This window comes from Mauremys reevesii, linkage group 1, assembly GCF_016161935.1.
Source record: "Mauremys reevesii isolate NIE-2019 linkage group 1, ASM1616193v1, whole genome shotgun sequence".
NCBI lineage: Eukaryota > Metazoa > Chordata > Testudines > Geoemydidae > Mauremys > Mauremys reevesii.
The window spans coordinates 353654689-353670846 of NC_052623.1; the positions used below are offsets into that span (position 1 = coordinate 353654689).

The 16158-nt window shown below is 43.1% G+C and overlaps 1 protein-coding gene across 3 annotated transcripts in view; it reads left to right on the forward strand.

The window, feature by feature from the left end:
• The first annotated feature begins 1056 nt into the window (after positions 1-1056).
• Positions 1057-16158, forward strand: part of NET1 (neuroepithelial cell transforming 1) — a 68804-nt gene continuing 53702 nt past the window's right edge. Inside the window, exons 1-3 of one of the 3 annotated variants that reach the window (XM_039519718.1) lie at positions 1057-1294; positions 7092-7172; positions 10715-10879. In XM_039519718.1, coding sequence (XP_039375652.1) covers positions 1143-1294; positions 7092-7172; positions 10715-10879 — 398 coding nt within the window. In that variant the 5' untranslated portion in view covers positions 1057-1142. The remainder of the gene's footprint in view (positions 1295-7091; positions 7173-10714; positions 10880-16158) is intronic. The other 2 variants (XM_039519719.1, XM_039519720.1) reach the window with 2 other exon arrangements.

A 16158-nucleotide genomic window follows, 5' to 3' on the forward strand; every position in this document is an offset into this window, starting at 1 on the left:
GGGAGGAAGCAGGCTTGGTTGGGTAAAAAATCTGTAGAGACAAAATCAGAAATGGCATTAAACATATTTAGTATCCTGTAGATTCTAGCACTGCATGAAGTCAGTAGCTCAAATCCTCATGCACTAGATAATATCACGGCTTGCTTTTGTGCAGCCTCCTCTCCTCAATGGCTGCTTCCCCCCTACTGTTTTAATTTCCTCAGCTAGTTTCACCACATCAAAACTTGGAACAGCACTTATACTGCAATTACAAGCAGCTCAGATGATTTCTCCTTATGTGAGCGGTGCCTTCCAAAATCATACATGCCAGGGCTAGAGCCCAATTTCCTTAGGGCAGCAGGGTGCAAAGAAATGAGAGCTTTTGGTATGTCTACACTGCAGCTAGGTGGAAGCCTCCTAGCCCCCAGGGACAGACACATGCTAGCTGGGCTGGAGCTACTGTGCTAAAAGTAGCAGCGGGGGACTGGTGCGCTCGAGCGTTGGGGGGCAGGAGGCTGAACAGCTGGAGCTACACCATCCTCACTTATTTTTAGTACCCTGGCTTGAGCGCCGCTAGCGCCAGTCTGCCAGCCCGGGCTGGCGCCCAGCTGCAGGGCAGGCACATTACATGCCCCTTATTGCCCACCATGGCCCCCAGTTCTCATGGGCTCCAAAGCAAGGGGCAATTTTCAAGTCCTTGGCAGAGAGACTGCCCTGGTTGTGGGGGTGGTGGGGCAGTGGGATCATGGGTACCAGCCAGCTGAGGCAATGTGGGCAAGGGGGGGGCAGGGCACGGGGCAAGGAGACCTCAGCTGCCTCGCTCTGCCTCTGTTTCCCCTCCCCTGTCTACAGGAGTTCACAGCGCATGTGCAGCACGCAGCTGCCCCTCCCCTGTTTTCAGCACAAACAGCCCCGCCCCGAAGCGGAGGGCAGCCCGGCTGGCCCCGCCCCCTCACGCTGCAGCGTTCCCAGCCATGCCCCTAGGCCGCCCCGCCCCGCCGTCTCCTAGCAACCAGCGGCAGCGCTGATTGGCCTGGGTGCTGGCCGCCGCCATTTTCAAACCGCCGTGGGCCCGCCGCCGCCATTAGCCCGTGAGCTGAGGCGGCCCGGCCCGGCTATCCCCCCTCCCCGCGCCCCGGGGCTGCCCGGAGCCAGGCCCGGGCATGGAGAGCGGGCCCGGCCCGTGCGGGGACAAGCCCCCCCGGAGGAGACGGAGCAGGGCCAGCACCAGCGCCCGGGCCAACCGCTCCCCCGCGGCGGAGACAGAGACGACCCCGGGCGGGACGGGATCGGCCTCGGCCTCCTCCTGCAGCCGGTAGGTGCAGCCGATCCCAGCGTCTTCCTCCCGCTCTGGGCCAGGGACCCCTGAGTCCCCCCACCCCCAGTTCCCGGCCCAGCGAGGGGGACCCCCCCCCCAGCAGGGCACGAGCCCAGGATTAAAAACCTCCCGCCGCTCAAACAAACTGTGAGGCCGAACCAGGTTTCTGGCCCCTCCTCGCTGTCTCTGCCGCCCGGGCACTGCGGGCACTTCTCTTGCCCGTGTAGGAAGGGATCGTTTCTCCTGGTCACCTCCATGTAAGGATGCGTCAAGAGGTGTAGGTGGGCAAAGGAGCAAAGGCTTTACATGCAGATCTAGCGTTGGCTGCTGGGTACTGACACAGGCTGGGGTTCTGGTTATTACTATTTATTGCTTGTTTAGCAATGCTGCCTAGAAATCCCAGTCGTGGACCTGGACCCCCATTGTGCTAGGTGCTGTACAACTTGAACAAAAAGACTGAAGCTGCTCTAAAGGTGGCTAGCAAGGGAAAAGAGAAACTTTTTTTTGTCTTGTCCTTTGTAAAAGAGGCATAAAAATACCTTAAAGGCTTTTTCCCCTGACTGTATTATTTAAAAATAGCACTACACAGTGAGGTATTTACTACTCTGCTTGGATAACACCATAGTTGGCTGGAGAACTAGAAGGATTATGCCATCTCAAACAGAAAGCAAGTGAAATCTGAGCTAGGAAGTGGTTTTTAACTGGACTTTTAACACCTCATGTGTCTCAAGTGTTTTAGTTAAATAACTCCTTTTGATATGGATTCAGTATCTCCCCCCTTCCAATTAAGAGCTGAGAAATCTCACAATAAACACTTGAAATCTGAGTCTTCTTTCCTTTGGCTGGTGGGAGAGAAGTGACCCTTAACTTCTGCAGGTCCAGATAACTTGCACCCAAGAGTTTTAAAAGAGCTGGTTGAGGAACTTGCAGGACTATTATATTGGTTTTCAATAAGTCTTGGAGCACTGGAGAAGTTCCAGAAGATACAAGAAAGCTAATGTGCCAGCTTTTAAAAAGGCTGGGCAGGGATACCTGGCTAATTATAGGCCTGCCAGCTTGACATTGATCGTGGGTAAGATAAATGGAGCAGCTGATGTGGGACCTGATTAATAAAGAATTAAAGGAGGGTAATGTCATTCATGCAAATCAACATGGGGTTATGGAAAATAGATTCTGTCAAACCAGCTTGATATCTTGGGATAGCTCAGTGGTTTGAGCATTGGCCTGTTAAATCCAGGTTTGTGAGTTCAATCCTTGAGGGGGGGCATTTAGGGATCTGGGGCAAAAAATCTGTGTGGGGATTGGGCCTGCTTTGAGCAGGGGGTTGGACTAGATGACCTCCTGAGGTCCCTTCCAGCCCAGAGATTCTATGAGATGGAACACCCATCTTTTTATGAGATTACAAGTTTGGTTGATAAAGTTAGTAGTGTTGATGTCATACTTGGACTTCTGGAAGGCATTTGACTTGGTACTGCATCACATTTTGATTGAAAAATTAGAATGATATAAAACTAATATTAGAGACAAGGCGGGTGAGGCAATATCTTTTAATGAACTAACTAACTTATTGGAGAGGAGCGTTTTTTTTTGCTACACACACTCTTTCCTCAGGTCTGGGGGTATTCTTATTCTTATAATATTATAAATAAGGTCAAGCAGTTAGATGGTTTAGTGTAAGTAGTTACAAGGACAAACAGATGTTTAGTGTAAGTAGTTATATTCTATATCTGTTTGACCTTGTAACTACTTACACTAAACCATCTAACTGCTTGACCTTGTATTTAGCTGTAATACTCAGAATACCTTTCCCAGACCTGAGGAAGAGCGCTGTGTAGCTTCTCTCACCAACAAAAGCTGGTCCAATAAAAGATATTATCTCACGCACCTTCTGTCTCTAATGTCCTGGGACAGACACAGCTACAACCACACTGCATACATAAAACAAAGATGGCACGCAGTAAAGGGATTAAAATCTGGCTAACTCTTAAGTATCAGAATGTAACTGTAAATGGAGAATCATCATCAAGCAGGTATGTTTCCAGTGGGGTCCTGCAGGGATCTGTTCTTGGCCCTATGCTATTTAACATTTTTATCAATGACCTGGAAGAAAATAAAAAATCATCACTGATAAAATTTGCAGATGAGACACAAATTGGGAGAGTGGTAAATAATGACAGGACAGGTTACTGATCCAGAGCTGCCTGGATCACTTGGTAAGCTGGGCACAAGCAAGGTGTGTGTTTTTTTTGTTTTTTTTATATGGGTAAATATGTACATCTGGGAACAAATAATGTAGGTCATATTTACAGGATGGAGGACTGTGTCTTGGGAAGCAGTTACTCTGAAAAAGATGTTATGGTCATAGTGGATGATCAGCTAAACACGAGCGCCCGGTGTGATGCTGGGAAAGATTATTTTATCTCTGTTTTGGCACTGGTGTGATGGCTGCTGGAATACTGTGTCCAGTCCTGGTGCTTACAGTTCAAGATGGATGTCAATTAATTGGAGAGAGTTCAGAGAAGAGCCATGAGAATGATTAAAGGATTGGACAACATGCCTTAGTGATAAACTGAGTAGATGAGCAACTTGAGTCTAACAAAGATATGGTTAAGGAGTGGCTTGATTACAGGGCTGGTCTACACTGAAAACTTACTTCGGCATAACTATGCCAACCTAAACCCTGGTGTACACAGAGCTAGGCTGACGGAAGAATTTGTCCATTGATCTCGCTACCGCCTCTCAGGGAGGTGGATTAACAGGAGACCCTTTCCTGTCACTGTAGTGTCTACACTGAAGCACAACAGTGGCACAGCTGCAGCATTGCAATTGAATTCTGGAAGCTGAAGCTAGACAAATTTCAGACTGGAAATAAAGTGCAAAATTTTAATAGTGAGAGTAACTAATGGAAGGATTAACCAAGGATCATGGTGGATTCTCAATCACTTTTAAATCGGGATTGGATATTTTTCTAAAAGATCTGCTCTAGGAATTATTTTGAGGAAGTTCTGTGGCCTGTGTTATAGAGGAGGTCAGTCTAAATCAGCGGTTTCCAATGTGGTGCCCGCGGGCGCCATGGGGGCATCTAAATGCGCCCGTATCCTGGCCGGTGGTCGCGCATCCGCCGAAATGCCGAATTTCGGCGGTGTTTCGGCGGTGACGCCTCTCGATGAAGTCGCTTGTCGGTGGCAAGTGGTGTCATCGAGAGGCGTCGCCGCCGAAACGCCGCCGAAATTCGGCAGCGACGCCTCTCGGTGACGCCACTTGCTGCCGACAAGCGACATCATCGAGAGGCATCGCCACAGAAATTTGGCGGATGCTCCACCACTGCCACGGTCCTTTGTCTGGCACCCGCCAGACAAAAAGGTTGGGGACCACTGGTCTAAATGATGACAATAGTCCCTTCTGCCCTTGGAATCTAGGAATCTGACATTACAGCTAAGAGTTGTATTTAATGTCTTGTTTCATCCATCATTCAACATGTTTGTTTGTTTGTTGGTGATCTTGATTTGTCTGTTTTATAATCTACAAGGGTTTTTTTTGTGATTATGCTATTCTAGAGACTTGTTAAACTTTGTAGTTGTTTATATCCTGTCCGTCATAAAGATATTTGGGAACATTTACAAAAAATAAATGCCATCTCTTGCTAACAATTTGTAACAAATTAGACCACTTTGTTATTACCGGTGATCCTTGTTTTCTGTGATTAAAAAATAAAATTCTCGGATAAAAAAAAACACTTCAATTTGCATTTTTCTGCAATTAAGATGACATAAACCAAAGCACAACCTTGTGTGGGCCAAACAGATTCTGCATTCAGAGCTGGATGGCTGGAGAGTGGCAGCTGTTGGCCAGGCACCCAGCTCTGAAGGAAGGAAGGGTGGCAATACCCAGTGCTTTATTTGTGCCAGGGCTGTGCCCCGGCACCTCTGGGCTTGATGTGTCAGTTATGAAAGTTCATATTTAAAAAAAAAAAAAAAAAAAAAAAAAGCTTGAGCCACAGCACCTTTTTCATTACAAATTAAGCAATACCATACTATGCCATCCTTCCTTCTGCACTGCTGCAGTGGGTGGCACTGCCTTCAGAGCTGGGTTCCCAGCCAGGAGCTATCGCTCTCCACTCTGCCTTCAAAGCTGGGCAGCTGGAGTAAAAACTAAAGATTCTCTGTAAAAATGCAAATTCTGTGTTTTTTCTCTAGCAAATGGATTTCTAGGATCCCTGGTTATTACCACTCTCCCGCAGCTACTAACTCAAAGCTATGAAAAGTCAAGACAAAAATATTCAATCTGGCTTCTCTCACTACCAGTAGAGTTAGGAAATGATTTCTACAACTATACTAGCTGATGTGGAATGTGAATAATTTTAGTATTGTGTTCTGGGAGCAGTTATGGCAGTATATTTAATGTGTACACTTTCAGTTGCTGAACAGTGTCAAAGGCCCACAGAGCACGAGAAAGGTGTTTCTTTAATTGGCCAGCCTAAATCTAAATAGATAAAATATTGTTTAGAGTTATTTTAATATGACTGGCTTTAGTAAAACATCCTCCACTCTGGATGGCACAACTGCTTATGCAAATATTTTTAAGTTAATGTTAAAAACCTTATCCTACAATAAGCTGGTATGGGCCAAATTGTAGCATAGATGGGGATGACCGTCTTTAGGTTGCTGTATAAGCTGATGGAACGCTTACTTATTATTTGTATTATCATAGTGCCTAGCAGCTGTATTCATGGACCAGGACCCCACTGTGCTAGTGTCAAGGCTGAATCCCCACTCTGTCATGCCGAGTGCAGAAGTGGGGGCCCGCAAGGATTCTAAAAATTAATACTGGCTACTCCAGGCTTGTATTAAGTTCCCAAGGTTACAGCTTTTCTCTGACCTTGGCTTGATAAACGCTGCCACCACCCAAATGCAAAAAAAGAAGAAAAAATTTGGACCCAGGAAGGAGCACTTGGGATTCCTCCCTGTGGGGTACCCTCCCCAAGAGCTGAGAAAGAAAACAAAGAAAATTAGCTGTTGCCACCAGCTAATCAAACAGCACATGCACAAACCTCTTAGGACACCAAAAATCCAAACCTGTTAAAAAAAGGTAAATTTTATTCAAAACAAAAAGAAAGAAAATACATCTGGAATTTAGGCTTTTGCTAGATTTTCAAAGAGCAATTCCAAAAATTGAGCACCCAAAATAGCTTTCTTGGGGGTTCAGCTTAAAGGTTACAAGCAAACAAAAGCATCTGGGGTTAGCACAGAGAAGTCCACAAGCCAATAAGAAATAACCATAATCATGTCTTTTTAGACATTCCCTAATTTTACTTGCATATCTGAGGCTCCAGATAAGTAGATTTGATGATCTATAATCATACCTGGCTTAAAGCTGTTTACAGCATTACTGCTCCATGTCCCTGCAGCCCAGAGAACAACAGACAAAGGGAAAGTTTTTCACAATTTGAAAAAGTTCTACCTTCCCATTGACTCTTTTGGTCAGGTTCCCACTCCTTTTCTTTTACCTGTGGGCTTGTTAACCCTTTACAGGTAAAGCAAGCGCAGAACAGACCAAGAGGGATTTTACAGCTAGCTGGCTGGCTACGTGCCCTCCCCACCCCCCTTCATGTATCACAGCTAGTTACTGTACAGACAAAATGACAGTCCCTGCCCCAAATCACTTACAATCGAAGACAAGAGACAACAGATGGATACGGGCAGACTGATAAGGGAGCACAAGGAAATAATGCTATTTTGTGGACAGGCTGCATCGTCTTGTTTTAGGCTCCAATCCTGCATTTTGATCCATGCAGGTGGAGTCCTGTGCACAGGCACACCCCAAAGGGAGTTCCATGTGGGGACAGAGTTCCAGCTGCAAGGTTTCGCCGCATTTGGCAAGTTTATGTGCTAAGTAAACTCACACTTGATGCTTTATGGTGAAAGATAAATGAATCATTAAGAAACCTGGAAAAGGTATCGGTTAACATTTCCAATGTCCTCTCGTTCATGGTCAGCCATTCCCTGCAATGCTGAGACCTAAATTACATAGCACTTTTATTGTAGCAGTGCCCAGAAGCCCCAGTCTGAATCAGGCCACCATTGTGCTGGGTGCTGTACAAGTACATAGGCATTTCTTGTGTAAGATGACAAGACATGCAATGGTAGGGAAGAGAAAAAATAGTCAAACACATGCAGTTTTATATATAGATATATTATAAATAAAGAGCAAATTGTCCTCAGTTGTTACCTGACTGACCGACATTAACTGGATGGCTTCTTATAAGCATCACTGTTAAGAGGTCAGCCTTGAGGAGGATTAGAAAGAAAACTGTAGTGACACATGGAGTGCCCTCCCTGAACTGATCCATGAAGACAAGAGAGAAGAAACAGTTGTTTGTCAGCTTCTTAAGGCTGGCGTCACTGATGTGAGTGGGACATGACATGAGGCGAGTGCTCAAGTAAGGTGATGTGGAGCTATGAAGGAACTTGAAGGTGGGGACATGAAGCTTAATTTTGATGTGATAAAACAGGAGGAGTCACAAGAATGTTTCAAAGTAGTGTGTGTTAGATGTGGTCAGAGCAGCAGGCAAAAAAAAATAATCTTAGCAGCTGCATTCTGCATGGACTGGGGAAGGATGATGTGGCTGCTAGGAAGGCCAGAGATAGAGTTATTGTAATCATGATCGAAGATAAGGGCCTGGCTGTCTGCACAGAAAGAAAAGGATGAATTTTCAGGAGAGATCTGAATGAAGAATGGCCTTCCTGAACTAGTATGTGAAGTCACTGCCTTTTTTCTCTTTTAAATCCCTCCCAAATACCTTCTTCTGCAAGAAACTCTCCATTTCACTCTTATGTTTATTCATTCTTTCCATTTATCTCACGCTTGTGATTCATCATTAGCTTAGCAGCCAAGTAATACTGATGGTGATGCCATTGTCTGTCTTTTTTCGTTTTCTTCTCTTCTCTTCTCTTTTTTTTTCTTTCTTTTTTTCTGGTTGTCTGAAATGAGTGTTTAAGATCCTTGGGCTAGATATTTCCTTATATATGTTGGGAGCTGCTACCAGCCACTTGTTGGTTGGTAAAATAATGAGAAACAGTGCAAGGTTTTACTGACTTAGATAAAAAGGAAAAACAAACTTGGTTGTAACATTAACAAATAACATAATCCGTATTTGAAGTGCAGCTTTCCAAAAATCTAGACGCATCTTAAAATCCTCTGTTACAGCCACACTTTACTGTATTCTTTTAAGAGAACATTTAACAAGAATAGTAAATGTGAAATCCTAATTGTTTTTAATTATTTCAGAGTCTGTTATTGCACCTGAGTAGTCTTGTCAATTTTGTGATTTTTACATTCTTTTTGTTTTCTTTCCCTGTTACTGTAAGACCCACCCTTTTTGGCCTCCTTCCATTTTCTCCCTTGGTTTCCTCTTCCTTTTCCCTGTTTTATTTTTGTTTTTCCCCCTGCTTCTCATGCACACTGGAAAACATAATCCCAACTATCCATACAAAATGGTGCGGTCTAAATTAGCTGTTACCACTCCAGAAAGAGATCTTGGAGTCATAGTGGCTAGTTCCCTGTAAACATCCTTTAAATGTGCAGTGGCAGTCAAAAAAGCTAACAATATTAGGAAAGGGATAGATAAGACAGCAAATATCATAATGCCACTATATGCTGTTCTAGTTGTCCCATCTCAAAAAAGATATTAGAATGGGCCGAAGTACAGAGAGAGGCAACAAATGATTAGGGGTATGGAACAGCTTTCATACAAGGAGAGCTTAAAAAGACTGGAATATTCAGTTTAGAAAAAGATGACTTGGGGGGGATATGATAGTTTGTAAAAGCATGTATGGCATGGAGAAAGTGAATAGGGAAGTGTGTAATGTGAAGGGGTAAATAACTAGGGCTCACCTGATGAAATTAATAGGCAGTAGGTTTAAAACCAACAAAAGTAATTCACACAACCTGTTGCCGAGGCAGTTGTGAAGGCCAAACTTACAATTGGGTTCAAAAATAATTAGATGAGTTATGATGAATAGGTCAATCAATGGCTATGAGCCATTGTCAAGAATGCAATCGTATGATTTGGATGCCCCTAAACCAGGGGTTCTCAAACTGGGGGTTGGGATCCCTCAGGGGGTCGCAAGGTTCTTACATGGGTGGGGGGGTGGTCGCGAGCTGTCAGCCTCTATTCCAAACCCCTCCTGGCATCCAGCATTTATAATGATATTAAATATTTTCAAAAGTGTTTTTAATTTATAAAGGGGAAGCGGGGGTCGCACTCAGAGGCTTGCTGTGTGAAAGGGGTCACCAGTACAAAAGTTTAAGTACCACTGCCCTAAGCCTTTAACTGCCAGATGTTGGGACTGGGCAATAAGAGATGGATCACTAGAAATTGCCTGTTCTGTTCATTCCCTTTGAAGCCTCTGGCACTCTGTCAGAAAACAGGATACTGGGCTAGATGGACCATTGGTCAGACCGAGAATGCCTGTTACGTTCTGTTGTCCACATACAGTTGCATAATCTGTTGTTCATGCTACAGTTGTTAATATTCTCAGGGCAAGCATGTTACTGATGGCTTGCAAAATACTGTATTACTGGTTTATAATTGTGTGAAACTCAGGGTGGAAAAATGTGTTATCACTGCTGAAGCTAGATAATCTTAGTCCCATGGATTAAAGGATAAGCATAGGATGTTTCCCAAGTGTCAGTCTACCCAGTTAAACCCAGAGTTCCTCCTGTAAAAGAATTAAATATCCAGGCACCCCTTTCACTTACCTCAGAGGACCCTCAACATGCTCACAGGCAATTCCCAAAGGAAAGGACTTTCCAGTCCTAGATAGCTCTTGCAGAATTTTGCTGCTGAGTTAAATCCCAGATGCTTAGACAGGCCTGGTTGAGCCCAAAGCAAATATAAAGATTAGGAGTGACGGGTATAAGCAATCCTGAGACTTCCAGTGGGCCCTGGGGTCATGTGCTGATACTGAGGCGGCCTCCCTCTTCCTCCTGGTTTCCCCTTTATATAAGTGTTACAACTATTATTAAAAATTACTACTTCAAACTCCCAATCATCTGAGTGTAACCCTCTCCCTGACCCTCTTCATTTAAAAAATACATTGGAATTTTTATTTTTTTAATCTGTTTAAAATTAATTTTGAGGTTGACAACTTATGGTCAGCCCTAACTGTACTATCATCCATTAATCATTTATGTATAAAATGTACTAGCTCAATGAGCCCTCAAATTGTAATGTTAAAGGATGCTGCTTTTCTAATTAAATACAGAACAGGAAAGACAAATCTTTAACTTTTGAGGTTGCGACTTTTATAGAACTTGAGTTAATGTCATGTACTGCATTAAGTATCTATAGATAGTAGAACTTCAGTTTTAAACACCACTTACAAATTATGAGTTATATGGAATATTTTTCCTCAGCCAGGGGAAGGAGTCACACAATGAAAGTGACATCGGTGAAAACATGTTGACATCCCTTCATATTCTCATGCCTTCAGCGCTTTGGAAATCACTTTGGAATGGTTTGAAGGACAAGAAGAAATCAGTGCGGTGCACCATACTACAGCTTCATGCACCGTACCGACTGTACTTTAGAGAAGTTTTATTTTATTCACTTTTTACTTTTATGAATTCAATCACCAATTAGCTGGTGTAAAATAGGGGTTCTACTGTGTTGTTTTCTTTACAATGGATACTAGTATTTGTATTTTTCCAAATACCTTTCCTCTGTTTCTGTTGTGCGGAAAAGCTTTTGCCTTGATTACTTTTGGTTTCAGTTTATCTAACAGATTTCTTCATTTGGACTAGTTTATTCAAAGTTGAAAAACTGATTGAGAGTTGAGAATGCAGGAAAGCTTGTTTTCCTTTTCCAATAAGAGAATAAATTCTACTAATTCTAAAAACTTGAAGGACATTGGGCCAGATTTTCAAATATATTTATGCACCTATAAACGCATAGTGGGATTTTCAAGATATCTTGGCAGGTATGGCACCTAACTCTCCTTGGTTTCAATGGGAGTTAGGCACCTAACCTTTCTATGCACTTTTGAAAATCCCAGTAGGTGCCTATCTGCATCTTTAGGCATCTAACTATCTGAAAATCTGTTCCATGGCAATCAGAAACAATGTCACCTGTAGTAAGAGAGTTAATACTTCTTGTTTGATCCATTTTAAATGCTAAACTTGCCTTGATAAACTTCAGAACATTTTAAAGTAGCTTCATTTAATAAAAATACATTTTAAATGTGGTTTTGTACATATTTAATTGAATTCCAGTTTCCTTCTAAATGCATCCCGAAACAAATCCTGAGTAAAAAAGACAACCATTATCTTGCAGTAAAAAAAAAAAAATTGCTCTGTTCTAACATAGTAAATGTAAAAATTAAGACTCTGAATAAATGTATGTTAAGCTATATAATTGTTTAAATATATAGATACACTGTATCCGCCTAGTTGGCAAAAAGTATATTTAGTGTAAAGGCTATATTTGATTGCAAATCAACTTGTGAATTAACTTTTTTCTTTGAAAATAACTGAAAAATACAAATGCAAAACAAGATTGAAATCAGTGATTTAAATCAGTTTCCTGCTGGTTCATTTAAATCATGATTACAATCTTATTTAAATTACTTTGATTTAATTCACTGCACCCTGCTGTAACTCCCACTGAAGTTGATGGGAATTATGCTTGCTGCCTGAGGATAGAACTAGGCCCCAAAACTATAAATTTTGGATGGACATAAAACCACTCAACTCTTACCATTACAAATGTTACAGTTGTCAATTTCATAGTACAACAGCCATTATCGTGGTCATTTGATAGGGTTGTAAATATAAAAGTTTCTTGTTTTGACCTTACAAACAGCAGTGACTTGCTTTAAACCAAGACTTTACTAAGATTTTAAAAATAAAATAAATCAAGGGATGGAATCCTGACCCCCAGTGCAGTCAATGGCAAAATTGTCAGTGCCTTCAATTAAATCAAAATGTTGCTGCATGTTGAAGTGAATGTAATACTCATTAAAGGTATCAGTCTATTTGACAGCCCTGGAAACTGACTGACTTGAGGAAGTCATCGTTGAAAGTGTCAAGAGTTTAGTCCCCATTATGAATTCCTATAGGCAGCGGTAGAAGTTTATTGCTTGAGGTTAAGGCAATTCTGTTCTTGGACCTCAGTTACCAGTTGGCTAATGTTACTTGTTGCCTCTTTTTTTTTCCCCTTCATTCCCTTTCCTAATGGATCGTCCACTGTATTCTATACTTCCAGTCTTGCATCAGTTTGAACTCTACACTTCCCTGCTCTGTGTGAAGGGCAGTAAATGTGCAGATTGGGGTAAGTGGCAAGCCACTGCATTGTGGAAAGTTTGGAGGAAAGCATAGGATCTGAGCGGAAATGGAAAGTAGTGACAAGACTGCAATGAGATTAATATGTGGAAGGAAAGACTTTCTAGAAAGGAATATGATAGAGATGCACTACCATTACGAAGCAAAGGGCTTGGAAGAATAAAATTTGAAACTTAACAGAGTGGTACAGATAAAGGCACAATAACAAAGCAACTGAAGATAAGTTTAATTCCATTTCCCCCACCTCCTCCCCAGCTGTTTTAATGAGGAAGGAAACATCTCACCCCCACTGTAAATACGCATTGATGGAAGATTTCTTCCTGGGACGACCTATGGAAATTAAGTACACCTCTACCCCCATATAACGCTGTCCTCGGGAGCCAAAAAATCTTACTGTGTTATAGGTGAAGCCACATTATATTGAACTTGTCCTGCTCCCCCGGAGCGCTGCTTTACTGCGTTATATCCGAATTTGTGTTATATTGGGTCGTGTTATATCGGGGTAGAGGTGTACCTAAATCCCTTTTATGTTGATTCAGTTGCTTTGTCTCTTCACATTCTTGAACTCCCAAAAAGCAGTTAAAATTGACAGATAGCTTAATATAGGACAAACTACATGTTTATCTAGATTTCCCAAATGTGCCTTCAGTTTCAATTCAGACTGATGGGAATTGTGTCCATGGTTGATATGTGAGAGTAGGACTGGGCCTTAACATTTTTAGATTGTTTCAATTTGCATGCACTACAAACTACATCTTGCAAAAACTGCGATGAGGAGCTGTCCTGGATCCACCGGTCCCATGCTCTTGAACAGTTCCTGGGAGGACCCCTCGGTGTGCCAGAGCCCCTTTGTGTTACACTCTTTCACTAGTGTTTCACCGCCTCCTGAGACTGAACCCTGGAGTCTTCAGCACCCCTACTTCATTGTGAGCTCCCTTCAGCAAGTCCACCTGAGTTGGACACCTGAGACACTTGTACATCCAAAGGGAGCAATGTTACCCCCCGCTTAAACTGGAGTTACCCCCCCCCCCCGCTTAAAAACAGTAGTTAATTAGAAGTCTGGAACATTACTGTAGAAAGTCCTTGGTTAACACAGAGAATAATAAGCTACAGTATAGTCCATCTTGGTTGGTCCGGAGCACAGAGCCCTCTGACCCTACTTTTGTCCCAGTTGAGGCGAGTATCCCTGCTTCCAGCAGGCCACACTTAACAATCCTACCTAGCCTCCTTCTCAGGCTGTGGCTACACTTAGCACTTCAAAGCGCTGCTGCGGCAAGGCTGCTGCGGCAGTGCTTTGAAGCGCTAAGTGTAGTCAAAGCGCCAGCGCTGGGAGAGAGCTCTCCCAGCGCTGTCCGTACTCCACCTCCCTGTGGGGAATAACGGACAGCGCTGGGAGCCGTGCTCCCAGCGCTGGGGCTTTGACCACACTGGCGCTTTGCAGCGCCGGAGAGGGTGTGTTTTCACACCCTGCTGCAGCGCTGCAAATTTGTAAGTGTAGCCAAGCCCTTCGTCTTTTGTTCTTGTTCCTGGGCAGCCATTGTCAGCTGTCCCTCCTCCTCAGCCCTCTTTCTCCAGCTGGTCAAACACAGCTGGCTTCCTGTAGAGGGATGGGCCATCCATAGTCGTCAGCAGTTGCTAGGTACCAAATGTCTGGGCACTTGGAGTGGCCATTGTCTTCTCAGACTCTCCATGGGCAAGGGGCCTCAGGCCCCAGAGAAGCTAGGCATCAGCCACACCTCTATCTCTAGGTCTCCACAAAGAGTAAACCTTTTCCCCACCATCTAGTTAACCATGCAGCCTCTAGGGGATTTCTCACCATCTAGTTAATCATGCAGCTAGGGGAAGCTACGGCACACACAGTATTCATACAAAATATTACAGAAAATTCCCCACCCCTCACAAAAGCATCCACACAACTCCATAACCCCCAGCTTCTAATTTTGACATTGTATTCCGGTAGCTGATGAACATATGAACAGATTTCAACCATGTGAGAGTTTGATAAAGGTCTCTGGGTTACTATGGAAACTTGTAGCTTGATACTTCCACCTTAGATCAAAGGAGCTCTAAGAACCTCAAAAACTTAGATGCCAACTCAATACAGTAATTTCACTGGCCACTGAAATATAGCCCTCTAATAGGAAGCATTCCGGTATGGCTATTTTGCACTGTTGCACATTGCTAAGCATAGATTATTAAAAATATTGCATTTGGCTGAAACTGAAAGGGAATGTAGGTGAATTATGGATTGTTCACCATGGATTTGGCTAGGATACTGGTATTGACTGCCTCTATTCTTGCAAAAAGTGTTATGGAAACTTTAACTGTGAGTGATAAGACCCCTTTGCTTTACACTTCATCTGAAAGACCACCTCCTAGCAGACCAGTGTCACATGTATGGTGGTGAGGGAGTGTCTCTTTACTAACTGATAGGTCTCAAAATGTAATTGTAAACCAGGAATCGTCATCAAGAGGGTGTGTTTCCACTCGGCTCCTTCAGAGACTGGTTCTTGGCCCTACACTATTTAATGGTTTTTGTCAGTGACGTGCACCAAAACATATCATTGATAAAGTTTGCAAGTGACACAAAATTGAGGGAATGGTAAATAATGAAGAGGAGCTGGGGTCGGAGCAGAGTGAGGCTGAGTAGCACCCCTTCCTGCCCCCAATGGGGGCTGGCCTGGCCCCACCACGCCCCCTGAATGTTCCTCTACACCCCCCTTGGGGCTTGGGGAGCCACTGGAGTAAGCAGTGAAAGGTACCTCTTCCATACCAAGGCACATTTTCATATTGCATCATAAATATATCTAATCAAATAGAGAATAATGGTAAAAAGAGGAAGAATGTGGCTTCCTCTCAAACAGTCATTTAAATGGTCACTTGGATTTCTAAGGAAATTGTACCTTAATTTCCTAGCCACATAACTTCTCTATTTCCCTGTCAGTTAAATAAAATGGAGAATAATTCTCAACCCCTCTTTTATGGTAACTCTAATTAAATATCTCCTTCAGTGTGACTGGCAAAAAAGAAACACTGGGCTTGTCTTTTTCTCTTTATGATATATAAAAAGCCTGGAAGATGTATATAAAATATGCACGCTTTCCTGTTTTGGTTCTAGCCTTGTTTTCCTGGAAGGACACCTGGAGAACTGATACATTTTTATATAAAAGTCAGCAATGTCATGCAAGTAATACCTAATTGATTGGAGAGTTAATTGTTATTCAGTATGTCAACTGCGTTCTAACACGTTTAATGTTTAAATGTCCAAATAGTTATTGGGAGAAAAGCTGCATGTGTTAAAGTTTCAACATCTACCTTCAACTGAAGGCTAAGAAAGTTCACAATAAACAGCTGAGCCCACCAGAAAAACAAGTGGACTTGACACTACTGATACTTCTAAGATTAAAAAAGCCTGAACCCCCACACCTAATAGACCTTTACACATCAAAACAAGCAAAAAGGGCATTAATTTAAGATTTCTCTTAGCAAGCCATTTTTAACACAGGCAGCTTGTCACCTCA